Below are 27,445 nucleotides of genomic sequence, written 5' to 3'. Positions count from 1 at the left end.
CAGTTCACCCAAAAATTCATATTGGGTTTTGAAAAACGCGAGTATGAATAAATGATGACAGCATGTTCATTTTCGGGGTAATATCAGTATGAATAACTAATGCTCGCACAAACATGATTTACTCAGCAGTTTTAAAACTTTCAACCTCAAAGGCAAATGTAGCATAAAATAAAGTATAAAAGACTCTGAGTCAGGAGTGTTCAACCAAGCCCAAGAACTCCTTGGTGGATTGAGAGATGAATCAAGGACGTGCTGTTTGTAAAACTGACACTTGCATTTTATACCTGGCCTCTAAAATGCATATAATCTTCATGCATTTACATAGTTTATAATGCTGACATCATATAATCAGGGACAGAATGAAATATTTAGATTTTTATTGGTGGAAGTTTGTTTAAAGCCTAATATTTTTTTTAGATCAAACGTAATTGCCAACTCCCCTGCAATACCACCCTAACTTAAGAGTTTAAAAATGATTTGTGAACTAAAATGAAAGTCGCAGTCAAGATTAACAGGAAAAGTGAGACATTTAGATATGTTGCACTGTTCAGTTCATCTGTTCAGACAGCGAACATTATGTGTTGAGTTCATGATACTGAGTAATTAATTTTCAGCTCTGTGTCTTATTTGTCTTTTTTGCTCTCTGGTTCCTCCTCCTCCTCCTCCTCCTCATGTGGGCCAACTGGCTCCTCTTCTTCAGGAACCTCCTGCAGGAGTGTCTTTAGTTCCTCAGGCTTCTCTCCCTTCTTGAGTTTCTTGCATTTTTGGAATATCTCATTTAGATTGAACTCTTGAATGATACTTTCCTGTAAAACACACAAAAACGAACATCTCAGAGAGGAACAACCAATTGAGAGCTTGAGAGCGTTTTAGACTTTTTACCTCAGTGAAATTCCACCCAATGGCCCTTCCCTTCTTGTCCACTAGAGGGCGTCGTATGAATTCCCGACCACCCTGCAACAGTAAAAGGGAAGGCAGCTGCTTGCAGAGAGGGGAGGGGTTTATCTTATACCTGTAATGAGAGCACAGTGCTGTCATTCAACAAATTTAAAGGGGTGATTGATTATGATTTCACTTTTTTAACTTTTAACACTTTTTTAAACAGTTAGTGTGTAATGTTGCTGTTTGAGTCATGTTACACCGGACTGCTTCACAAATGAGGATCAATTCCACACTGGATTTGCACAAAAGATGAACATGACGGCATAAGTTTATCCACTAACCATTCAGAAACGTCTAAAAGTTGTAACTTCTCCCTGAGTCTCTCCATCAGTGTCGACTCCGGTTTGAACAATGTAATGGTGCGTTCACACCAGACGCGAATGAAGCGTTAAGCTTGAGTGATTTACATGTTAATCAATGCAAAGACGTGAATAGACGTAAAAAAAAGATGGACGACGCGACGCCGCTTCCTTCCATTGTATTGAACTGAAGCCAAAATGGGCTGATGAATGGGCGCTGACACGTTACGCAATACGTCAAAAAAAAAAAGCCTGGGCATGCGCAGAAGGAATCGTCAGTTGAGCCGGAGGCGGAGTCGCGATATCAAACTTCCGCCCAGACGACTGCGTCATCATTCATGTATTTTAAATAGACTATAAAAATTATACACAATTTAAAAGTCTACCTATAAAATAATAGGCTATTCTGTTTCTAGAGCAATAATATTTTTGAAACAGCAAATTCAGTAGATAAAATCAATATAATATGCCACTAGAAACAACTCTAAATCGTCAGAAACGGTCCTGCCATTTTAAATCAAGTTCAACTAACGTTACAGGAGATCGATTGCGGTAATTAGAGTAAGCTATCATTAGTTTTGTCCTGCTAATTATTATTTTATACCCATAAAAATAATAAGTAACTGCCAGATAACGATCACCTGCTTTTTCCCGACATGGTTAACATTAGGTGTGTTATCTTAACTAATAACATTTATTAATTAGCTTATAACACCCACATTTAATGTTACAGAAAAAGGTTCAGTGATCCGTCAGATCCTGTAGGTCGGTTAGTACAGTTTACTGCTGAACAACTCATTTTGTTGGTGTTAAATAATAAAGAAATCGAAAATTAACAGTTAGTTAATACATCTTCAATCTCCCCTCGAAGCTCCGACAGTCCTCAGACAACCTGTCAATCAACTTCGAATCATTACGACACGCCCCGTTTCTATAGCATCAAATTGCTAGCTAAAATCTAAATCATCACAAAAACGAACAATTGAATATATATCAGCGTGACAACAACTACCTTAAATGACCAAAACCATCTTTCAGAAAGTTTTATTTGAAGCAGAATTTATTTTTAAGTTTTCACTGAAGTCTCATTCGACTGCATTGAGAGGGCGGGGTTTATGACCTGTACTGCATCCAGCCTCCAGGGGGCGATCAAAGAGCCTGTGGCTTCACTTTTCAGAACGTATGAGACACACCCGGAATAGACATCCTGCGCAAATGAAGCGGCGCGAATGACGCGATTCACGCGAATGATTCACATGTTAAGTCAATGGAATAGACAGCCTGCAGCATGAATTGAGCGTTTCGGGCGTTTGAAATTGAAAAATCTGAATTTTGGTGAACATTTGCGTGAAAAAATATATTTATTTATATATTTGGTGAAAAAAAATATATTTATTCGCTCAAGTTGCGTCTTGTGTGAACACCCCATTAAAGGCAGGGTAGGAAAAAAATTTTGTTCCAAATTTGTTTAAACTTTCTATATATATCCATGCATAATTAAAATGTAAGAACTCTGATAAAAAGAGTATAAAAATCGAGTGACTCTAGACCGTTTAATCTGTATTAAACACAGCTCATTATTTCCATCCGGGACGAAACATAGGATTGGCTGAGGCGGCTGTCACTCTCTCGCAACCATGGCAACCACCCTTTTGACACACATGACCTGCCCACTTGCGCGCGCACGTTTGATTTGGGGAATTCAAGAGGCATGGATCCTAGGAATACCAAAACAATGGCAGAGAAACAGCAAGCAAAATTCACAGTACCGGCCTATGCAGTTAGTGAAGGCAAACCAGGCAAAAAAAGGAAGACAGTAACAGTACACGAAAAGGCAATGAACAAAAAGTCTTTGGATAAACAAAGAAATAAAACGCGAGTTAATATAGGCGTGGCTTTCCAGCGATGGCGAGAACTGAGAGCAGGATTGTGCACAGTTTGCACGCATGCATCAATCGGCATTTATCATATATGCATCATATAACAGTGGCAGGTCCCGAGGCAGGCGCGCATAACCGTGGCAGGTCCAGTGGCAGCTCCCCCTGCCACGCAAAGATTTTACTCCCTCTCAACTGAGGGAACTCAAGGGGCTGAAAAGTGACTCCTTGATGGCTTTATTTCTACTGGACAGGTCAATCTTTTCTTTTTGTATTTTGATCATACATATTTTTTTGTTTATTTTTTCATGAAGCATGTGTCATTAGCACATGTAGCTGCGTAATATAGCTAACATAACATTACTTAGCGAGCCGTAGTAGAGACGATAAATAATCTATAGGCCTAGCTCAAGATGATAGCTATAGTGTTGAATTGTGCATAATTTTGCTTTAGATAACTAAATACATGTTTAACAGATAGTAGGCCTAACGTTACTCCGCATCTAGGAACTTTTCTTAGAACTATATTTACCCTCTGTCTAACTCTTTTACCATGTTCACCTGTAAGTTTACCTGCACGTTTTTTTCGCCTTTGTTTTGTTTTTATATTCTCTACCTATGTTTACTGATGTCTTTATCTTGTATCTGTGTGTGTCGTACACACTTTGTTGTATGTGTGTGTTATTATTTTGTGTCTGCAATGCAGTTGTGAGTTGATATTTGAGTGTATGTTACTCTGTTTATCTGTAGAACAACGTATATGTTATGAATCTTACACGAAATTCATCTTCATCACAGTGTAAATGATGGTAATGGAAAAACGTGTATCATGCAACCTGTTTTTAGCTTTGCCTTATAGATAACTAGCTCATTAGCGAATCAAAAAATTTATATTTTAAACTTTACCAATATCAGCTAGCTTGATAGTGAGTACTAAAATACATCTTGTTTGTTTATCTTCATAATTATAAAGTTATTTTTATTACATGTGATTCTGACATGATGTCACTACATGCACTGTGCTCCTTCCTCTCCGCTCGTCTCAGGTAAATAATGCGTCTTCCAGCTCAGTGGTCGGAGTCGCGCGTTCATGCGTTTTGGGGGCGTGGCTTTGGAAGGAGCCCAGAAGGGAGGGGGTGGAGTGAATGGAAATAATGAGCTGTCTTTAAAACAGTCGTGAGAGGTCTACAGACACTCGATTTTTATACTTTATTTTTCAGAGTACTTACATTTTAATTATGTATTGATATATAAATAAAGTTTAAACAAATTTTGAAAAAAAAATTTTTTATACATTTTTTACCTACCCTGCCTTTAAGCATTTTGGGCATTTGACGTGCGTAATGCATGATTTGCGCGAATCGCGCAAGTTGAAAAATCAGAATTTTGGCGAAAATTGAAAATTCGCACCGCGTTAACCAATCAGGAGCTTGCTCTAGTAGTGACGTGATTACGAGCAAAGGCAAAATCATCGTCGCTGTACGATACATCTTCATACTTTTATAGAAACAGGAATAAAAAGGATCTTGCTAGGAAGAAAGTGAGTGAGGAGGACAGACAATCTGGTAAGTTGTAAAAAACGCTCTTTACTCAATTTGAGCTATATATATACATATTGCAACTACAAGCTAGCTAAAGCTGGCAAATTGAGCTTATTCGTCGTATTTTACAACTACTTTCCCACTGACGAGTTGTTTATTCAGAGGAAGAGTGCAGAAACGAGACTGGAGCCGCCTGGCAGAAGCCCCTGTCATGACGCAAATTTGCGTCTGTTGTGAAGTGAATTTTACGCACGAATGAAGTGAGTAAACTCAAAATGTTCAAGCGTCCAACTACACGCGAATAGCGTGATTTATTTGCGCAAGTCACGTCTGGTGTGAGCACGCCATAAGGCTGAACACTTTCCTCATTTTGGCTGCGTGAGATTCTCCAGCTTTGTTGTTGTTGAGCTGTTAAAGCTCCACCCTCTTCTGGAAAGGGGGCGGGAGCAGCAGCTCATTTGCATTCACACCCAAATAGGGGCAAATTTGACAAGCGATAATAAATGATCTGTGGGGTATTTTGAGCTGAAACTTCACATACACATTCTGGAGACACCAGAGACTTATATTACATCCTGTCACTCACATGAGATCCACCAATAGCAAACCACAACCATCCAATCAATTCCCCACAGACAAAGTCAATCCCTGTCATTCATTTGTTCTCTTTTGAGAAGCTTGAATATACGTCACAATAGGGTAGAAAATTCTGTTTCATTGGCTTTACCTCTCAGCAACTGCTCCATATTGTCCAATATCCACTTTTCCAAATTTGAGGCCTAAACAGCTATACCTGGTAAACACAGTCAAAGTTATTAAGTGTGAGAGTAAATGTAGAGTAGATGTTGGTAGTGTGACTTACTTAAGTGACAGGTCAGCAAAAATGGGGGCAAATGACTGACACTCTGGAGACCAGTTGGCATAAAACTCAACAATCCATGTCACACGACCGTCCCTCTGCAGTTCATCCTGACATTGTGTAGAATAATGTGACATTAGTTTCGGTTCATGACATTAAATAATGTGAAATAAATATAACATAGTTCATAATACAATGTATTGTAAGATGACACATCTATCCACAAAAGTCTGAATTTCACCCACATCTATAGTTGAGTCACTGAAGTATGTGATGTACTCAGGGCCCATGTGGATTGGTGGTTTACATGTGATCAAAAACACTGTATAGAGAAGGCACAGTATTATACATCACAGAATTATGTAGTGTTTTTATTTCCCAAGTGGATCACGTGTTCATTTATTTACCCACACACAGCGTGAGATAGAGAAGGCCGAGTCTCAGGTCCACTCGAAAGAACAGCACCACGTTCGCCGCCTTACTGAAGAGAAATATATTCCCTACGTGCTGCTCCAGTGTTACTGAGAGACACAGAGATCAAATACAGCACCATCGATGTACATATTATTCATGAATATCTAGTTTGATGATGTGTGTAATCTGATGAGACATTTAAACTTACTGGCTCTGCGGTTCTTCATCATGACAATGGCACTGAGAAACATTAAAATCTCCACCTCCCTCTATACGGAGCAATTATACAGGTTATACACATAACGAAACACATTTTAGAAACACATATTTTATATATATGGGTCAAAAATACAGAAAAAAAACAATTTAAAGTAATGGTTTTCTATTTTAATATACATTAAAATATAATTTATTGCCGTGATGCAAAGCTGAATTACTCCAGTCTTCAGTGTCACATGATCCTTCAGAAATCAATGTTGGAAACCGTTGTGCTGCTTAATATTATTTTGGGAACCATTTCAGGATTCTTTGAATAAAAAGAACAGCATTTGTTTAACTCGTTCAAAAGTATTTTGTTCTTTTTTGAAATAAATTAATACTTTTATTCAGCAAGGATGTGTTAAATTAATAAAAAGTGATAGTAAAGACTTCTATTGTTAAAAAAGATTTATATATTAAGCAGCACAATTGTTTCCAACATTGATAATAAATCAGCATATTAGAATGATTTCTGAAGGATCATGTGACACCGATTGGAGTCATGGTGATCAGCTTTGCATCACAGAAATAAATTATGTTTTAAAGTATTTTCTAATTAAAATAGAAAACCATTATTTTAAATTGTAATAATATATCACAATATTACTGTTTTTTCTATATTTTTGATCAAATAAATGCAGACTTCAGATGTCTTTCAAAAACAGTGACTTTTGACCGGAACTGTATAACAAGAATACACTTAAATATTTTGTTTTATTTTATTTACAGGATCAGGAATCTATGCAAGCCCGTTTCCGCCACTAAATAAAAAAATAAAAAGAGTAATTGCGACTTTTTATCTCAGACTTCTGACTTTTTATCTCGCAATTCTGAATTTTTTTTCTTGCAATTGCGAGTTTATAACACATAATTCTGACTTTGGGCAATTCCAGCGTTATGGACGTGACATTTGGAGTCAAAACTTGAAATATAAACGCTCAAAGAATGCATTTAATAGTAACATATTGAACCGTCTATTTATATATTCATAATCCCTTACTAAAGGAGTCCAGACATTAGAAAAATGTCAGTCTATTCAACTGTTTTATATTTTAGATGAGGGAAATATACAGCGTTACGGACGTGACAAAAAAAGTCACTAAGATTTGGGTGACAACATATTTTTTAAGAATTCTGTGAATTACATTGAGCAAACCAAAAGTAATACTGCCCACTGAATGAAGAAGGGTTGGCTCTCCACAGAGCATAAAATAATAATTTTATTTAATTTTTCATGTTCGCATTAATGAGGAAAAAACAATGTTACGGATGTGACAGTTTTCCGTTACGGATGTGACCGGTCTGAAAGCGGCACAAAAGACTTGGTTTAAAACTGCTTTAAAACTTTCACAGAGACCTCAAGCAAGCATTTAAACCACCAAATACTGAAATCTGGGATACCAGTATGGTAAGACTCCACAATTTATCAAGTTTTTACTAAACTTTATACAAATGTAACGTTATACTCTGTAGTGCAAAAGGTTATGGATTAGACCTATTTCTCATGTTGACCAGCATGTGCGTTGTTCAAGAATCAATTTAGAGACCATGATTTTCCTTCTTACAGAACTGCTTGCTAAAATACATTGACAAATATTTATGTTTATCATAAAGCAGTTTAAAATCGCATGTTTTCCCCACAGTCAGGTGAACCGATTGACACTATTGCCAATCGCAATCATGTCAGTTTTATGTTTTGTGTCTAAATGACCACACGGTTTTTCGTCTAGTTTTCAGAGTTTAAAGCGGAGTCTTGAGTCAAAATGATCAAACTTTATTTCAAGTCAAAATTATTGCAATCTTATTATTTTCATTTTGTCAGCTTGATCGCGCGGATTGTGATCAATATAGGCTAGGCTATTCATTTTTAACCAACCGGTAACGCGACATCCCAATTCTCGAGGGAAGTGTCCTATGAGACACAATGCTCTTCTATAAGTTGTACTGTATCATATAGGCCTACCTTTTGATGTTCATATTTCGTTCTCTGGCAAGAGGAAGAGAAGATCGGTTCATGTGCACCTGATCCGCCGCTTACAGGCGCTGCAGTAGCTAATCTGTCACGCGCCGTAGGCTATTAAAGAGCGACATCTATTGTTTAAATTTTGTTATAAAATCGACTGAATTTGAAAGTTAAACCTTTTTCATATTAAAACTAACAAAGCACAAAGAGTATTGCGATTATTGGATATGTTCTGATATGGTAAGCCTGAAACAGATGATAGCAATATAAAGAAGCAAACTCATAGGATTTAATATGAAGCGTCCGTAACGGTCACGTCCGTAACGCTTATTATGGTTGTTCAGAGCAACGTAGTGAAATGAATTGTTGATCCTAATAAGCATAAACATAATTTAGCTTTGCATATAAAGTTTCAAGTTATTTGCATTTATAATTGTTATATGACATAAACTTAATCTTTAAAACGTTACGGACGTGACAGAGTTCTGAAGCGTCCTGACCTCTTTATTCTAGCTCTTATAAATTCATCAGGCAGTGCTGTTATGACTAAATGAGTGTATTTATTTCTCAGGCATGCCTCCATCTTTCTACACAATGCTTACTGCTAAAATAAAGTTTAAAAAATGGGGTCTTTGATCCCTTTTTTGAAAGCATGAAATATGGTTGGTTGAAAATTTAATTTAAGCATTGTTGCTTACCACATATATTGTGGATAAACAAGGCAATTTTCTTAAAATTTCTGTTAGAGCACATTAATACAGTATATTACAGACCTAAATGGACAATTTAAAAAGGGTTTTGTTCTTTTGGTTAAAACTTTTTTTTTTCATGGTAAAGATGACCTTTGCGTGGAATTGCCCCTTTATAACTCGCAATTGTGAGAAAAAAAGTCAGAATTGCCAGAAAAGTCAGAATTGTGACTTTATATCACACAATTGTGACAAAAAAGTCAGAATTGTGAGGAAAAAAGGTCAGAATTCTAAGATATAGTCGCAATTGCGAGAAAAAACAGTCAGAATTGCGAGAAAAATAGTCAGAATTCTGAGATACAAAGTCAGAATTACGAAAATTCAGAATTGCGAGAAAAAAAGTCAGAATTGTGACTTTATATCACGCAATTGCGACTTTATATCTCAGAATTGTGATTTTATATCTCAGAATTGTGAATTCGCAATTGTGAGAAAAAAAAGTCAGAATTGCAAGAAAAATAGTCCAAATTCTGAGATATAGTCGCAATTGCAAAAAAAGTCAGAATTGCGAGAAAATACAGTCAGAATTCTGAGACATAAAGTTGCAATTGTGAGGAAAAAGTCACAATTGCGAAAAAAATGTCCGAATTGCGACTTTATATCACGCAATTGTGACTATATCTCAGAATTGTGATTTTATAACTCGCAATTGCGAGAGAAAAAAGTCAGAATTGCGAGAAAAATAGTCTGAATTGTGAGATATAAAGTCGCAATTGTGAGAAAAAAGTCACAATTGCGAAAAAATTTCCGAATTGCGAGAAAAAAAGTCCGAATTGTGACTGTATATCACGCAATTGTGAGTTTATATCTCAGAATTGTGACTTTATAACTCGCAATTGTGAGATAAAAAGTCGCAATTACTCTTTTTATTGATTTATTTAGTGGCGGAAACGGCCTTCCATAGGAAAAACATGTCAGTCTCATGCTACTTTTCTACTAGTGCAAGTATAAAGTGTTATTAAGCTGCAATAAAGTTAGGTTATAGTAAAATAATTCATAAGAGCATTTTCCAGGTGAGTTTGTGTGAGCTGCACTGACCCAGTCGAAGGCGCATGAGTCAGCGTCTTCTCTCTGAGACGGTAAATTCTCGCACAGTCCCGGGCAATTGCGCACGAGCGGAAACGCCAGAGTCATCAGCAGAGACAGCAGATAATAGGGCCGATAAAACCATTTATAAATCTTAGGAATATGGTATAGAGTAGAAACAAGCCCTCTAATTAAACTCATTGCTGCAGACGTAGTAGAAACCCAGTCCCATGTGGTGAAGGAAAGAGAAGGGAGGGTAGAAATAGATCAGACAGCTGAGGGTCAGTGCGGTAATATGAACCGATAAACGCGTTTCCAGAAAACCACTTGAACTAGCAGCTGCTCGCTTTCCGTAGCGTGACGCGCTTCTTTTGGCGGGCACTTTTGTAAACATCAACATCAACATGGAGGAGTCCGAATCCGTTTCTGCGAAGAATAATGCGGATAAAGTCGATGTTTCCTCCCGTCAATCCTCTCAGACTAAACCGAGACTCAAACTCTTTAATAAGGTGATGGAGAAGAGTCTACAGTGGCTGCTGGACAACGCCAGGTAACTCAATAAAATACTGTTTTTCACTGAATTCGCGTTAAAACGAGTGGTTTTTGTTGTCTGTTACTAAATAGCGTCACTTTTTAAGTTTAGTTGCACTCTTTATGTCAGTTTCGACAGGTTTTCTCACTATTTCCAGCCACTGTCAAAGCAAAACCCTCAACTGACTGAAGCCATGCACAAACAGTTCATCAGCCAACTGCAGACTTTAGTACAGGTAAAGTATATTACATATCATCATTATTATTATTATTATTATTATTATTATTATATATAAGGGTCAATGATGCCACGTGACGGGTATTTGTTTGTCTTAATAATAATAAAAAGCAAAGATATGACATCCAAAGTATGTAAGGTAGTACAACTAGATTTATTTTATTGAATCCAAAAGGTTTTAATTATATTTTGATACATTATTATTTTAAAGATTTTGAAGCGTCAAAAGGTCATTCGGTTTAACCGTCCATTTGTGATTAAAATATCTTAAAATGTAATAAATGTATATATTTTTTATTCTGGCATGATTTTATAACATCATATATCAACATGATGATGATGCAAAATGGTGTTAAAATTATGTGTAGTAGTCGTTGCTTTGTTATGAGAAAGAATGTCCGGAAAAATGAATTTCATTAGTGTCATTCGGAGTAACCGATATAAAGGGACCGTTTTGGATCAAGTCATGTGATCAATATCATGTGACATCATTCAGACACGTGCAAAGGACCACATGGTCTTGAAGCAAAGTAACTAACTCTCTTAACTATTTGATAAATTCATGTTTTCACTTGATCATACGCATGTCCCGAAACATCAGGTCATTCGGTGCAACCGCTATAAAACATGGAAAATGTTGTAATATTTTAAAAACTTGTACTAAATATAAAATGTTTGATTGTCCTTTTGCTAGATATCAGCCTGTTAGCATTGATTGAAAATATCATCATTCAGTAAAACCGAAATTTTAGATAAACTGAATGACTTTTTTAGTGACAAATTTTGTCCATCTTGTAAAAAATAACAAAATCAGTTGTAAAATATTATAAAAACACAATCTCATTGTTAACACTTAATAAAACTTCAAAATTAGTTATATTTCCATTGTTTTTGTTACACTTTTTGTCAAAAACCCATCTATTTTTTTTCTTCAGTACATTACAATGGGTTTCTTTATTTGTCATGAAAATAAAATTAAATCTTAATGGTCCTAAAATTGGCTTAATTTTGTACTTTCTTCAAGCAAAATCTGACTTAATCGCCCCGACACATTCTTGACAGTCTGAAAGGGTTAGTTCACCCAAAAATGAAAATAATGTCATTAATTACTCACCCTCATGCCGTTCCACACCCTTTGTTAATCTTCAGAACGCAAATTAAGATATTTTTGATGAAATCTGCATAGCCAGCAATGACATTTCCTCTCTCAAGATCCATTAATGTACTAAAAACATATTTAAATCGACCATCACTATATAAGTCGTTATTTTGTTTTTTTGGTGCACCAAAAATATTCTTGTGGCTTTATAATATTAATATTGAACCACTGTACTCACATGAACTGATTTAAATATGTTTTTAGTACATTAATGGATCTTGAGAGAGGAAATGTCATTGCTGGCTATGCAGATTTCATCAAAAATATCTCAATTTGTGTTCTGAAGATTAACAGAGGAGGTGGAACGACATGAGGGTGAGTAATTAATGACATTAATTTTTGGGTGAACTAACCCTTTAAGTCACATTATCTCACAACAGACACTCAAACTACACGTGGGTAATGCGATGGATTGAGCCGTGTAACGTTCATCAGTTTAGATGATCACAATGTTGTTGTTTTATCTGTTTTAGTAGTGTTCATTCTGATCATATGTTTTGTGGTGGTGATGATGATGTGTTTAGAAGGAAATTGCGACTGTGATTGAGGAGGGCGATCTGCAGGTGAGGCTTGAAGAGTTGGACAAACTGCAGGAGCTCGCTAAAGACACGCCACACGCTGCATGGTGAGGTCACATGACGCTCTCCTGACTCCATTGTTTTTACAATACATACAATTAGGGATGAATGATATATCGGCTACAATATCGGTATCAGCCGATATATGTTCATTTTCAATGTTAATGTTATCGGCCAGATAAGAAAATTTGGCTGATATATTAACGCTGATAAATAATGGATTATTTCCTTCAGATGTGCACTGTTCACCATGATGATTTTAAATCCCTGGAAATATTATTGAAATCACTTCAAAATTTAAAAATACATTTAAGTTCAACATGTACAGCTCATAAGCTACATAATATTATAATAAGAACATTATAATTGTGTGTTTGGGACATGGATTTTTATGCTGAAACTTTTTTTTTGTAATCAGGCTCTAAAAAATGCTGTAAACATTTGGATTTAGATTTATCAGCTAATATATCGGTTATCGGCTTTCAAATATAAAGAATTATCGGTATCGGCCAAAATGTTCATATCAGTGCATCCCTACATACAATAAAACGGTAACATTAATATTACCTCATGTACAGTGTACAGATATGCATAATGTATAAAAATGGAGGAAACAATACCTACATTTCTTTAACAGCAACTATGTAAAACACAATATGTGGAGCTAATTCCTTATAACTCTTAACCAAACAAACTTTTTTTTTTTGGTCCAGAAATCCTACACTGCAAAAAATGCTGTTCTTACTTAGAGCTTTTGTCTTGTGTCCAGTCCAAATATCTAAAAATTATTAAATCAAGAAGCATTTTCTTGACAAGTAAAAATTATTTTCTTGTTTTCAGGAAAAATAAGTCAAAATTAAGTGAGTTTTTCCTTAAAACAATAAAAATAATCTTAATCCAAACTGAAAACAAGATTATATCTTATTTTTGGTTTGAAATGAGATTATTTTGCTTGCCCCATTGGCAGATTATTTTGCTTGTTTTAAGGAAAAACTTTTTAATTTTGACTTATTTTTCCTGAAAACAAGAAAATAATTTTCACTTTTCAAGAAAATGCTTCTTGATTTAAGAACTTTAAGATACTAAGATACAAAAACTAAGAACAGCATTTTTTTGCAGTGTATATCAGTCTATTATGATAAAATATTCTTTTAAATTTATGCAGAATTTAAATATTTATTTACCTCTAAATTATTGAATTTTATTTTAAATAAGCATATTTTTGTACATTGTTTCACAAGCGACTCATTCCAGTCCAATCCTAGTGAAAGCCTCTTAAAATATAAAATCATGCATTCAGTCATGTGTGTCTCTGCTGACCTCTTGTGGGAAAAAGATGACATTAATCTGTATTTTATGATAACTGCCACCAGAGGGAGCTATAGTTTCTCTATGGAGGTTCTATATAGAGAAAATAAACTGGAATAGGAGAACAAAAGTCCAAACTGAAACTTGAATTTGCTTTTGTGCGTTCAGATATATATCTAGAAATAAAAAATTAAATTAATTTAAATGTTTCTGCATTGGGGATATTCTATAGTCTCATCCCTTCATTATTCTGGATTGTGCCACATTTTTAAAAAAAATTGAAACTGAACAGTTTTTGCTTTGTTTTGACCCTGTATATCGCAGGCGTCCGACTGGTGTTCCGGAGCAGGATGTGTGCAGTGATCTAGTGTCGTATTATAAGAAGCAGGAGGAGTACATGCGGATACAGCTGAAGAAGCTCCAGAAGGAGAACGCTGGTCTGGCTCAGAAGGTGCAGGCCGGCCGAGAGAACATCACACACACGGAGCAGCGCATCGCCTCAGGAGTGGAAGAATGGAGGGTACGAGAGAAACAGTTCATTGAGATTGACATTTTCATTACCATGTTACCTCAAATTCAGCTTGACCTCTTGTTCTCCACCTGCAGGCCTCTCTTGAAGATCTGGAAGCATTTGTTTCGACTCTTTCCCCATCTGAGAACTTCGAGTCTCTCTAAAATCCATCCATCTTTTTTTGTTGTTGTTGATTAAGTGAAGCTTGAATATGATCTTATTGTGCATCTGTTCATTGTGTGTTATAATAATGTCATTAGTATGTGTGCTCTATTCATTAAACATTCCTTGCACTTAGTCTGTTTAAAGAATAAATAAATGAAAAAGACTAATTTTGCTGTTTCTGTAGCACTCGAAGCATCATATTAACTAGTTATTGTTGCTATTGTAATATCAAAATATATTAATACAGGACCTCCTTTCACATTATAAGAAGCATCTGATTTTTTTATTTAATTTTGTTTTATTAATATTAATGTATTTATAAAGAGCTGTAATATTTACCATGATATATTTGTGCAAGGGAAACTTATGAAACTGCTTATTATTTAATAATGCAGACCTTATAAACATGATACAGTCTTTAAAAATAAATACATTTGAAGCTTGTATTTTTGTTTTAACAAACAAGGGTTTTTCTTTTTATAAGTTTTTATAAGTCATCTTCCTGCCAAATTCAACAAGTTATACCAAAGTGAAGACATATCGATCTTCTGATCAGGTCAGAGGACTTCATCAAACTCGGACTTTGGATCACAGCAATCTAGCTATCTGACAATATAACAAATAATGCAATTATAAATGCTAAACAAGATGCAAAATAAAGCATGTAACAAAAATAAGCAATCAATCTAAGTATATTTATCATTTTGACAATTAACAATGTAACAATCTGCAATAATCAGCAAACTACAGGCTATAACATGTGACAAATTGCCTGTAGTTAAACAGATGCAGGTTGGACATCTTATAAAGAGACGCCCCCTTTACCTAATGTCATATATATATATATATATATATATATATATATATATATATATATATATATATATATATATAGGATAAAGACGTGCTCCTCAAATTTATACAATTGTAACTATAAACTAGATAAAAAAGTTTGAGGACAAACTTTAAGTTGGCTTGAAAAAGCATAGCCAGAAAGTTTGAAGAAGTTTTAAAAGTTTGAAGTTTGAAAGTTTAAGTTTTATTAGATAGATAGATAGATAGATAGATAGATTGGTAATTGTCACAGATGGATACTATGGAGTTTTTATAGAGTTATTAGCATGTTCTTAGCCCACTTTAGCACTTAGCTAATCACTATTAGCATGTAGCTATTCACTGCTAGCATGTTGAAGTCCAGATTGCTAGCATGAGTCAAAAGAGCCAACCGCCATGTCTCTACGATGTACTGATGCAGAGATATAGATTTTGCAAAACGGTTGCTAGGGTACTCTGTTTGGTTGCTAGGGAGTGGCTTGGCAGCTACCAGTGATGATACTCCAAAGGCTGCTTGACAATATAAACCAACCCCCATGTCTGGAAGATGTTCTGATGCAGAGATACAGATTTTGCAAAATGGTTACTAGGGTACTGTTTGGTTGCTAGGGAGTGACTTGGCAGCTACCAGTGATGATACTCCAAAGGCTGCTTGACAATATAAACCAACCCCCATGTCTGTACGATGTTCTGATGCAGAGATATAGATTTTGCAAATTGGTTGCTAGGGCACTCTGTTTGGTTGCTATGGTGTTGCTATGCAGTTGCTAGGGTACTCGGGGTGGTTGCTAAGGTGTTGCTATGCGGTTGCTAGGGTACTCGGGGTGGTTGCTAGGGTGTTGCTATGCGGTTGCTAGGGTACTCGGGTGGTTGTTAAGGTGTTGCTATGCGGTTGCTAGGATACTCGGGGTGGTTGCTAGGGTGTTGCTATGCGGTTGCTATGGTACTCGGGGTGGATGCTAAGGTGTTGCTATGCGGTTGCTAGGGTACTCGGGGTGGTTGCTAGGGTGTTGCTATGCAGTTGCTAGGGTACTCGGGGTGGTTGCTATGCGGTTGCTAGGGTACTCGGGGTGGTTGCTAGGGTGTTGCTATGCGGTTGCTAGGGTACTCGGGGTGGTTGCTAGGGTGTTGCTATGCGGTTGCTAGGGTACTCGGGGTGGTTGCTAGGGTGTTGCTATGCGGTTGCTAGGGTACTCGGGGTGGTTGCCATGGTGTTGCTATGCGGTTGCTATTGTATCCAGGCTGGTTGCTAGGATGATGCCAGGGTGATTTGTGTGGTTGCTATGCAGTTGCCATGGTGTTCTGGGTGGTTGCTAGGTTGTTTTGGGTGGTTGCTAGGTTGTTTTGGGTGGTTGCTATGAGAGTTGATCATAGATAGATAGATAGAGTTTATGAATTTGAATGAGTTGATAGATAGATGATAGATAGAGAGATAGATGAGAAGTGATAGATGAGAAGAGAGATAGATGAGAAGTGATAGATGAGAAGATAGATAGATTGATAGATGAGAAGTGATAGATAGATAGAGAAATAGCTAGATTTAGTTTGATAGATAGATAGATTAGAAAGAGAAATAGATAGATTTAGTTTGATATAGATTAGAAAAAGAAATAGATAGATAGATAGATTTAGTTTGATAGATAGATAGATTAGAAAGAGAAATAGATAGATAGATTTAGTTTGATAGATAGATAGATAGATTTAGTTTGATAGATAGATAGATAGATTTAGTTTGATAGATAGATAGATAGATAGATAGATAGATAGATAGATAGATAGATAAGACATATTAGATAGAATGGAAGTTTGAATGAGTCTCAATGGATTAGAAATAGTACATAGAATGGCAGCTAATGGAGTCTGATGAGCCTCTCCAACTGTCAAAATTTGAATTTTGACAGTTGGAGTTTGAATAGTCTTGGCTCATTTGAACATTCCGTCAATGAAAGTCAATGGGATTTTTCCAAGTTTTGATCAGCTTTTTTAGGAAAACCGTAAGTCTGATCAGTCTGAAAAGATATAGCACACTAAGTCAGAATAGTCTGAAGGTCTGGTCCGAGTTTGGTGGTTGTAGCTTGAACAGTCTAGGAGGAGATGCATTTAGAAATTTAGTCTAAGAAGAATAATAATAACTAGATAAAAAAGTTTGAGGACAAACTTTAAGTTGGCTTGAAAAAGCATAGCCAGAAAGTTTGAGAAGTTTTAAAAGTTTGAAGTTTGAAAGTTTAAGTTTTATTAGATAGATAGATAGTCACAGATGGATACTATGGAGTTTTTATAGAGTTATTAGCATGTTCTTAGCCCACTTTAGCACTTAGCTAATCACTATTAGCATTCACTGCTAGCATGTTGGAAGTCCAGATTGCTAGCATGAGTCAAAAAGCCAACCCCCATGTCTCTACGATGTACTGATGCAGAGATATAGATTTTGCAAAACGGTTGCTAGGGTACTCTGTTTGGTTGCTAGGGAGTGGCTTGGCAGCTACCAGTGATGATACTCCAAAGGCTGCTTGACAATATAAACCAACCCCCATGTCTGTACGATGTTCTGATGCAGAGATATAGATTTTGCAAAACGGTTGCTAGGGTACTCTGTTTGGTTGCTAGGGAGTGGCTTGCCAGCTACCAGTGATGATACTCCAAAGGCTGCTTGACAATATAAACCAACCCCCATGTCTGGACGATGTTCTGATGCAGAGATACAGATTTTGCAAAACGGTTACTAGGGTACTGTTTGGTTGCTAGGAATTGACTTGCCAGCTACCAATGATGATACTGCAAAGGCTGCTTGACAATATAAACCAACCCCCATGTCTGGACGATGTTCTGATGCAGAGATACAGATTTTGCAAAACGGTTACTAGGGTACTGTTTGGTTGCTAGGAATTGACTTGCCAGCTACCAATGATGATACTCCAAAGGCTGCTTGACAATATAAACCAACCCCCATGTCTGTACGATGTTCTGATGCAGAGATATAGATTTTGCAAAATGGTTGCTAGGGTACTCTGTTTGGTTACTACGGTGTTGCTATGTGGTTGCTAGGGTACTCGGGGTGGTTGCTAAGGTGTTGCTATGCGGTTGCTAGGGTACTCGGGGTGGTTGCTAGGGTGTTGCTATGCGGTTGCTAGGGTACTCGGGTGGTTGTTAAGGTGTTGCTATGCGGTTGCTAGGGTACTCGGGGTGGTTGCTAGGGTGTTGCTATGCGGTTGCTAGGGTACTCGGGGTGGTTGCTAGGGTGTTGCTATGCGGTTGCTAGGGTACTCGGGGTGGTTGCTAGGGTGTTGCTATGCGGTTGCTAGGGTACTCGGGGTGGTTGCCATGGTGTTGCTATGCGGTTGCTAGGGTACTCGGGGTGGTTGCCATGGTGTTGCTATGCGGTTGCTATTGTATCCAGGCTGGTTGCTAGGATGATGCCAGGGTGATTTGTGTGGTTGCTATGCAGTTGCCATGGTGTTCTGGGTGGTTGCTAGGTTGTTTTGGGTGGTTGCTAGGTTGTTTTGGGTGGTTGCTATGAGAGTTGATCATAGATAGATAGATAGAGTTTATGAATTTGAATGAGTTGATAGATAGATGATAGATAGAGAGATAGATGAGAAGTGATAGATGAGAAGAGAGATAGATGAGAAGTGATAGATGAGAAGATAGATAGATTGATAGATGAGAAGTGATAGATAGATAGAGAAATAGCTAGATTTAGTTTGATAGATAGATAGATTAGAAAGAGAAATAGATAGATTTAGTTTGATATAGATTAGAAAAAGAAATAGATAGATAGATAGATTTAGTTTGATAGATAGATAGATTAGAAAGAGAAATAGATAGATAGATTTAGTTTGATAGATAGATAGATAGATTTAGTTTGATAGATAGATAGATAGATTTAGTTTGATAGATAGATAGATTTAGTTTGATAGATAGATAGATAGATAGATAGATAGATAGATAAGACATATTAGATAGAATGGAAGTTTGAATGAGTCTCAATGGATTAGAAATAGTACATAGAATGGCAGCTAATGGAGTCTGATGAGCCTCTCCAACTGTCAAAATTTGAATTTTGACAGTTGGAGTTTGAATAGTCTTGGCTCATTTGAACATTCCGTCAATGAAAGTCAATGGGATTTTTCCAAGTTTTGATCAGCTTTTTTAGGAAAACCGTAAGTCTGATCAGTCTGAAAAGATATAGCACACTAAGTCAGAATAGTCTGAAGGTCTGGTCCGAGTTTGGTGGTTGTAGCTTGAACAGTCTAGGAGGAGATGCATTTAGAAATTTAGTCTAAGAAGAATAATAATAATAATAACCTTAAGTAGTAGATCAGTAAGTTGGCTTTTTCAAGCCAACTTAACTAGATAAAAAAGTTTGAGGACAAACTTTAAGTTGGCTTGAAAAAGCATAGCCAGAAAGTTTGAAGAAGTTTTAAAAGTTTGAAGTTTGAAAGTTTAAGTTTTATTAGATAGATAGATAGATAGATAGATAGATAGATAGATTGGTAATTGTCACAGATGGATACTATGGAGTTTTTATAGAGTTATTAGCATGTTCTTAGCCCACTTTAGCACTTAGCTAATCACTATTAGCATGTAGCTATTCACTGCTAGCATGTTGAAGTCCAGATTGCTAGCATGAGTCAAAAGAGCCAACCGCCATGTCTCTACGATGTACTGATGCAGAGATATAGATTTTGCAAAACGGTTGCTAGGGTACTCTGTTTGGTTGCTAGGGAGTGGCTTGGCAGCTACCAGTGATGATACTCCAAAGGCTGCTTGACAATATAAACCAACCCCCATGTCTGGAAGATGTTCTGATGCAGAGATACAGATTTTGCAAAATGGTTACTAGGGTACTGTTTGGTTGCTAGGGAGTGACTTGGCAGCTACCAGTGATGATACTCCAAAGGCTGCTTGACAATATAAACCAATCCCCATGTCTGTACGATGTTCTGATGCAGAGATATAGATTTTGCAAATTGGTTGCTAGGGCACTCTGTTTGGTTGCTATGGTGTTGCTATGCAGTTGCTAGGGTACTCGGGGTGGTTGCTAAGGTGTTGCTATGCGGTTGCTAGGGTACTCGGGGTGGTTGCTAGGGTGTTGCTATGCGGTTGCTAGGGTACTCGGGTGGTTGTTAAGGTGTTGCTATGCGGTTGCTAGGATACTCGGGGTGGTTGCTAGGGTGTTGCTATGCGGTTGCTATGGTACTCGGGGTGGATGCTAAGGTGTTGCTATGCGGTTGCTAGGGTACTCGGGGTGGTTGCTAGGGTGTTGCTATGCAGTTGCTAGGGTACTCGGGGTGGTTGCTATGGTGTTGCTATGCGGTTGCTAGGGTACTCGGGGTGGTTGCTAGGGTGTTGCTATGCGGTTGCTAGGGTACTCGGGGTGGTTGCTAGGGTGTTGCTATGCGGTTGCTAGGGTACTCGGGGTGGTTGCTAGGGTGTTGCTATGCGGTTGCTAGGGTACTCGGGGTGGTTGCCATGGTGTTGCTATGCGGTTGCTATTGTATCCAGGCTGGTTGCTAGGATGATGCCAGGGTGATTTGTGTGGTCGCTATGCAGTTGCCATGGTGTTCTGGGTGGTTGCTAGGTTGTTTTGGGTGGTTGCTAGGTTGTTTTGGGTGGTTGCTATGAGAGTTGATCATAGATAGATAGATAGAGTTTATGAATTTGAATGAGTTGATAGATAGATGATAGATAGAGAGATAGATGAGAAGTGATAGATGAGAAGAGAGATAGATGAGAAGTGATAGATGAGAAGATAGATAGATTGATAGATGAGAAGTGATAGATAGATAGAGAAATAGCTAGATTTAGTTTGATAGATAGATTAGAAAGAGAAATAGATAGATTTAGTTTGATATAGATTAGAAAAAGAAATAGATAGATAGATAGATTTAGTTTGATAGATAGATAGATTAGAAAGAGAAATAGATAGATAGATTTAGTTTGATAGATAGATAGATAGATTTAGTTTGATAGATAGATAGATAGATTTAGTTTGATAGATAGATAGATAGATAGATAAGACATATTAGATAGAATGGAAGTTTGAATGAGTCTCAATGGATTAGAAATAGTACATAGAATGGCAGCTAATGGAGTCTGATGAGCCTCTCCAACTGTCAAAATTTGAATTTTGACAGTTGGAGTTTGAATAGTCTTGGCTCATTTGAACATTCCGTCAATGAAAGTCAATGGGATTTTTCCAAGTTTTGATCAGCTTTTTTAGGAAAACCGTAAGTCTGATCAGTCTGAAAAGATATAGCACACTAAGTCAGAATAGTCTGAAGGTCTGGTCCGAGTTTGGTGGTTGTAGCTTGAACAGTCTAGGAGGAGATGCATTTAGAAATTTAGTCTAAGAAGAATAATAATAATAACTAGATAAAAAAGTTTGAAGACAAACTTTAAGTTGGCTTGAAAAAGCCAGTCCAGAAAGTTTTAAATAGTTTTAAAAGTTTTCAGTTTGAAGTTTTCAGTTTGAAGTTTTCAGTTTGAAGTTTGAAACTTTGAAGTTTGAAAGTTTAAGTTTAGTAGTTTAGATAGATAGATAGATAGATAGATAGTTGTCACAGATGGTTACTATGGAGTTTTATAGAGTTATTAGCATGTTCTTAGCCTACTTTAGCACTTAGCTAATAGATGTTAGCATGTAGCTATTCACTGCTAGCATGTGTAGCATGTTGGAAGTAGAGATTGCTAGCATGAGTCAAAAGAGCCAACCGCCATGTCTCTACAATGTTCTGATGCAGAGATATAGATCTTACAAAACGGTTGCTAGGGTACTGTTTGGTTGCTAGGGAGTGGCATGGCAGCTACCAATGATAATACTCCAAAGATTGCTTGACAATATAAACCAAACCCCATGTCTCTACGATGTTTTGATGCAGAGATATAAATCTTGCAAAACGGTTGCTAGGGTACAGTTTGGTTGCTAGGGAGTGGCTTGGCAGCTACCAATGATAATACTCCAAAAACTGCTTGACAATATAAACCAAACCCCATGTCTCTACGATGTTTTGATGCAGAGATATAGATCTTGCAAAACGGTTGCTAGGGTACTCTGTTTGGTTGCTAGGGAGTGGCTCGGCAGCTACCAATGATGATACTCCAAAGGCTACTTGACAATATAAACCAACCCCCATGTCTGTACGATGTTCTGATGCAGAGATATAGATCTTGCAAAACGGTTGCTAGGGTACTGTTTGGTTGCTAGGGAGTGGCTTGGCAGCTACCAATGATGATACTCCAAAGGCTGCTTGACAATATAAACCAACCCCCATGTCTGTACGATGTTCTGATGCAGAGATATAGATCTTGCAAAACGGTTGTTAGGGTACTGTTTGGTTGCTAGGGAGTGGCTCGGCAGCTACCAATGATGATACTCCAAAGGCTGCTTGACAATATAAACCAACCCCCATGTCTTTACAATGTTCTGATGCAGAGATATAGATCTTGCAAAACGGTTGCTAGGGTACTGTTTGGTTGCTAGGCACTGGCTTGGCAGCTACCAGTGATGCTACTCCAAAGGCTGCTTGACAATATAAAACAACCCCCATGTCTGTACGATGTTCTGATGCAGAGATATAGATCTTGCAAAACGGTTGCTAGGGTACTTTGTTTGGTTGCTAGGGAGTGGCTTGTCGGCTACCAATGATGATACTCCAAAGGCTGCTTGACAATATAAACCAACCCCCATGTCTGTACGATGTTCTGATGCAGAGATATAGATCTTGCAAAACGGTTGCTAGGGTACTCTGTTTGGTTGCTAGGGAGTGGCTTGGCAGCTACCAATGATGATACTCCAAAGGCTGCTTGACAATATAAACCAACCCCCATGTCTCTACGATGTTCTGATGCAGAGATATAGAATTTGCATAATGGTTGCTAGGTACTCTGTTTGGTTGCTAGGGAGTGGCTTGGCAGCTACCAATGATGATACTCCAAAGGCTGCTTGACAATATAAACCAACCCTCATGTCTGTATGATGTTCTGATGCAGAGATATATATCTTGCAAAACGGTTGCTAGGGTACTGTTTGGTTGCTAGGGAGTGGCTTGGCGGCTACCAATGATGATACTCCAAAGGCTGCTTGACAATATAAACCAACCCCCATGTCTGTACGATGTTCTGATGCAGAGATATAGATCTTGCAAAACGGTTGCTAGGGTACTCTGTTTGGTTGCTAGGGAGTGACTTGGCGGCTACCAATGATGATACTCCAAAGGCTGCTTGACAATATAAACCAACCCCCATGTCTGTACGATGTTCTGATGCAGAGATATAGATCTTGCAAAACGGTTGCTAGGGTACTCTGTTTGGTTGCTAGGGAGTGGCTTGGCAGCTACCAATGATGATACTCCAAAGGCTGTTTGACAATATAAACCAATCCCCATGTCTGTACGATGTTCTGATTTGAAGATAGATAGATAGATAGATAGATAGATAGATAGATAGATAGATAGATAGATAGATAGATAGATAGATAGATAGATTTAGTTTGATAGATAGATAGATAGATCGATAGATAGATGAGTTTGAATGAGTTAGATAGATAGATAGATAGATAGATAGATAGATATATAGATAGATAGATAGATAGAGTTTGATAGATAGATAGATAGATAGATTTAGTTTGATAGATAGATAGATAGATGAGTTTGAATGAGTTAGATAGATAGATAGATAGATAGATAGATATATAGATAGATAGATAGATAGATTTAGTTTGATAGATAGATTGATTGATGAGTTTTAATGAGATAGATAGATAGATAGATAGATAGATATATAGATAGATAGATAGATAGAGTTTGATAGATAGATAGATAGATAGATTTAGTTTGATAGATAGATAGATAGATGAGTTTGAATGAGTTAGATAGATAGATAGATAGATAGATAGATAGATGAGTTTGAATGAGTTAGACAGACAGATAGATAGATAGATAGATAGATAGATAGATAGATAGATAGATAGATAGATAGATAGATAGAGTTTAATGAGTTTCAATGGATTAGAAATAGTACATAGAATGGCACTTGAGTCTAATTGAGTTTTTGAGTCTAATGGGCTTCCGTAGTTTGAATTTGAATTTTGACAGTTGGAATTTGAAAGTCTTGGCTCATTTGAACATTCCGTCAATGAAAGTCAATGGGATTTTTCCGAGCTTTAATTGTCATTTTTAGGAAAACCGTAAGTCGGATCAGTTAGAAAAGATATAGCACACCAAGTCAGAACAGTCTGAAGGTCTGACCCGAGTTTGGAGTTTGTGGAGTTAAAGCTCTAGGAGGAGTTAGTCTTGGAAATTCAAGTAAGAAGAAGAATAATAATAATAATAATAATAAGTTTAAATAGGATTACAGTAAGTTGGCTTTTTCAAGCCAACTTAATAAGCTTAAGTAGTAGATCAGTAAGTTGGCTTTTTCAAGCCAACTTAATAATAAGCTTAAGTAGTAGATCAGTAAGTTGGCTTTTTCAAGCCAACTTAATAAATTTGCCTACCTTTGATGTCGCTGATGGTGAGGCAGAAGCATTCACTCATAGAACACTCCCAACTTTTACTAATAAAGCACCGATTGCTCGTGACGTCACAGTAGCGACAGCACTGCGCCAGAATTCCTGAGCATGTCACTAAAACTATGATAAACCTAAAACATTTCAATACTTCATTGAAAATGATTTCTATCAATTGTTTTATTTACACCAGACTGCACAGTAATAAAGCATCTGATAATGTTTAATCAAAGGTTAGTGCTTCCCAAAGAGAACAGTTTCAGTAAAGGAAATGCTTGAAATGAAACAAGGTGAAATATGATGTGAAGAAAACAGTAAATTAAAAAAAAAAAAAAGGTAAAATTCACGTTTAAAGATATGTTTATTCTGTATCTTTCCATCAATTATACAGGCTAAAACCCCCAAAATATTATTTGTATTTAATATTAGTGATCGACCGATGTATCGGTTTACCGATATTTTTCCCGATATTTAAGCATTTTTCCATAATCGGGTATCGGTTTTGTAATATCGGATTCGCCGATTTACGGCGCCATCTTGTGGCCGTTTTGAGACTTCCTCCGTCTGAGGAGATCAGTCAACAACAACTCAGTGCACAGGTAAAGTATATGTTCTACTTGGTTTGCTTTAATTAATCAACTTTATTTAACATAACAGACATGCACAAATGAGATCGACATAAATTCCTGATGTAGTTAATTTATGCAGCTTGTTTCTAAACAATTGAGACGAACTCATTGAGTCACGTAGTGTAATTCGTCATGTCCTGCCCCAATAAAGACGTAACTTTACATGACTTAAATAAAACAGACGTGAATGAGTGCATGTTGAAAATAAAAGCGCTGAATTTAATTCTCTATCTGTTGTATTTGCTCACCATTAGTCTAGAAGAAAAAGTTTGTTCATATTGCTTAGCAACTGACGGATGATCAGGAGGCTTAAGCACGGCCACTGAATAAACAAGATAATCTTGTCAAAAGTTTTAAACACCCTAGATTATATTATCATTTACTACATAACAATTATTTCGCTAATACACATAAATATAGCCTACCGCTTTGTGGAAATTAATTATTTATTATCTCCATGCGCGATCGCGGTTGATTAAGTTATAGTCAAACAGCACTTTGTCAGTTGGCATTTCATGATTTAACGTTAGATTAAATTTAGATCATATGCCAACTGACAAGTGCTGTTTAACTTTATTAGATTATATAATCATTTGATTTACTACATAACCATTATTTAGTTAATACAAATCTAAATAAATGCAGCTCTGTGGAAATTATTTAGTATCTCCACACGCGATCGCGGTTGAGTAGCCCAATTTATAGTTTTGTGTAAATGCATAGATAAGTTACAGCACTTTGTCAGAAAGCATTTCATGATCTAGACCGACAAAACATAATAATTAATAACACTAGTTGGAAAATGCAATGATGTATGCTGTTTTGTTTACTTTCCTGAAAATGTTATATATTCCAGCTAATATTATTCAGTAAAGTTTTTTTTTTTTTTTGTATTTTGTATGCAAGGAGGGAGTGATTGTTATAAATAAAATGCTTGTTCAGCTCATTTGTGTTGTAATAATTGTCAAAAACAGAAGTATAACAGTAAATAAAGCGGTTCTGCTTATCGGTTATCGGGTACATAAACATGCAAATAATCGGTATCAGTTATAAAAAAAAAAAAAATCAATATCGGTCGATCACTATTTAATATTATAAAATATTGTTTGTATACACATTAGCCTTGTATACACCTCATTCTGAAAATGTTTAAAATGTCTTGACCCCAATTATAAAATATGTTCGCCCAACTAGTTTCATAGTTCATTCAACTGAAATATTCTATTTATTCCAACATGTACAGCACTTTGTTCAACCTTGTTTTTATATGTGCTTTATAAATAACTAACATTTAGAAATCTAATGTGAAGATTGTCAATTACAACTTTATAGTTGTCATATGACATGGAATAAATTTAATAATTGTGGAATTACATAGTAAATTATATACTGAGGCTGCTAACAAAGTTTCTTGAGGGAACTGAAAATGTTTTGTGAGAACGCAAAGTTTCTTGGTGGAACTGAAAACATTTTGCAATAAAATTAAGTTTGGCGAACGAAAAACCTTTTGCAAGAGAATGCAAAGTTTCTTTGGCGAACGGAAAACGTTTTGCGAGAGAACGTAGAGTTTTGTGGGGGAATAAACATTTTGCGAGAGAACGAAGTTTCTTTGGCGAACGGAAAACATTTTGTGAGAAAGTTTCTTTAGCGAATGGAAAACATTTTGCGAGAGAACGTAGTTTCGTGGGGGAATAGAAAACGTTTTGCGAGAGAATAAAGTTTCTTTAGCGAACAGAAAATGTTCTGCGAGAGAACGAAGTTTCTTTAGCGAACGGAAAACGTTCTGCGAGAGAACGCAAAGTTTCGTGGGGGAATAGCAAGCGTTTTGCAAGAGAACGCAAAGTTTCTTTGGTGAACCGAAAACGTTCTTCGAGAGAACGAAGTTTCTTTGGCGAACGGAAAACATTTTGCGAGAGAACGCAAAGTTTCTTTGCTGGACGGAAAACATTTTGCGAGAGAACGCAAAGTTTCTTTGGCGAACGGAAAACGTTTTGTGAGAGAATGCAAAGTTTCGTGGGGGAATAGAAAACGTTTTGCGAGAGAACGAAGTTTCTTT

General features: G+C 36.7%; 2 protein-coding genes across 2 annotated transcripts; one reads left to right on the top strand and one right to left on the bottom strand.

Moving 5' to 3' along the window:
- Nucleotides 1-377: 377 nt before the first annotated feature.
- Nucleotides 378-10,234, bottom strand: tmx2a (thioredoxin-related transmembrane protein 2a). The gene is made up of 8 exons (XM_067363898.1): nucleotides 9,941-10,234; nucleotides 6,141-6,201; nucleotides 5,926-6,039; nucleotides 5,764-5,840; nucleotides 5,522-5,628; nucleotides 5,387-5,452; nucleotides 883-1,012; nucleotides 378-806 (listed from the first exon to the last, which is right to left on the bottom strand). Exons 1-8 carry the CDS (start codon nucleotides 10,127-10,129, stop codon nucleotides 624-626), a joined length of 927 nt encoding a protein of 308 aa, XP_067219999.1. The 5' UTR covers nucleotides 10,130-10,234; the 3' UTR covers nucleotides 378-623.
- On the top strand, nucleotides 10,183-14,773 carry si:dkey-6i22.5 (polyamine-modulated factor 1). Its single transcript, XM_067364024.1, has 5 exons — nucleotides 10,183-10,478; nucleotides 10,590-10,695; nucleotides 12,381-12,481; nucleotides 14,067-14,262; nucleotides 14,349-14,773. The coding sequence occupies exons 1-5, from the start codon at nucleotides 10,333-10,335 to the stop codon at nucleotides 14,415-14,417; spliced, it is 618 nt and encodes a 205-aa protein (XP_067220125.1). The 5' UTR covers nucleotides 10,183-10,332; the 3' UTR covers nucleotides 14,418-14,773.
- Nucleotides 14,774-27,445: the final 12,672 nt, after the last annotated feature.

Source organism: Chanodichthys erythropterus, chromosome 1, assembly GCF_024489055.1.
Source record: "Chanodichthys erythropterus isolate Z2021 chromosome 1, ASM2448905v1, whole genome shotgun sequence".
In the NCBI taxonomy this organism is placed as follows: Eukaryota; Metazoa; Chordata; class Actinopteri; order Cypriniformes; family Xenocyprididae; genus Chanodichthys; species Chanodichthys erythropterus.
Note: the sequence above shows the minus strand (reverse complement) of the source record. Positions and strands in the feature narration are given on the sequence as shown.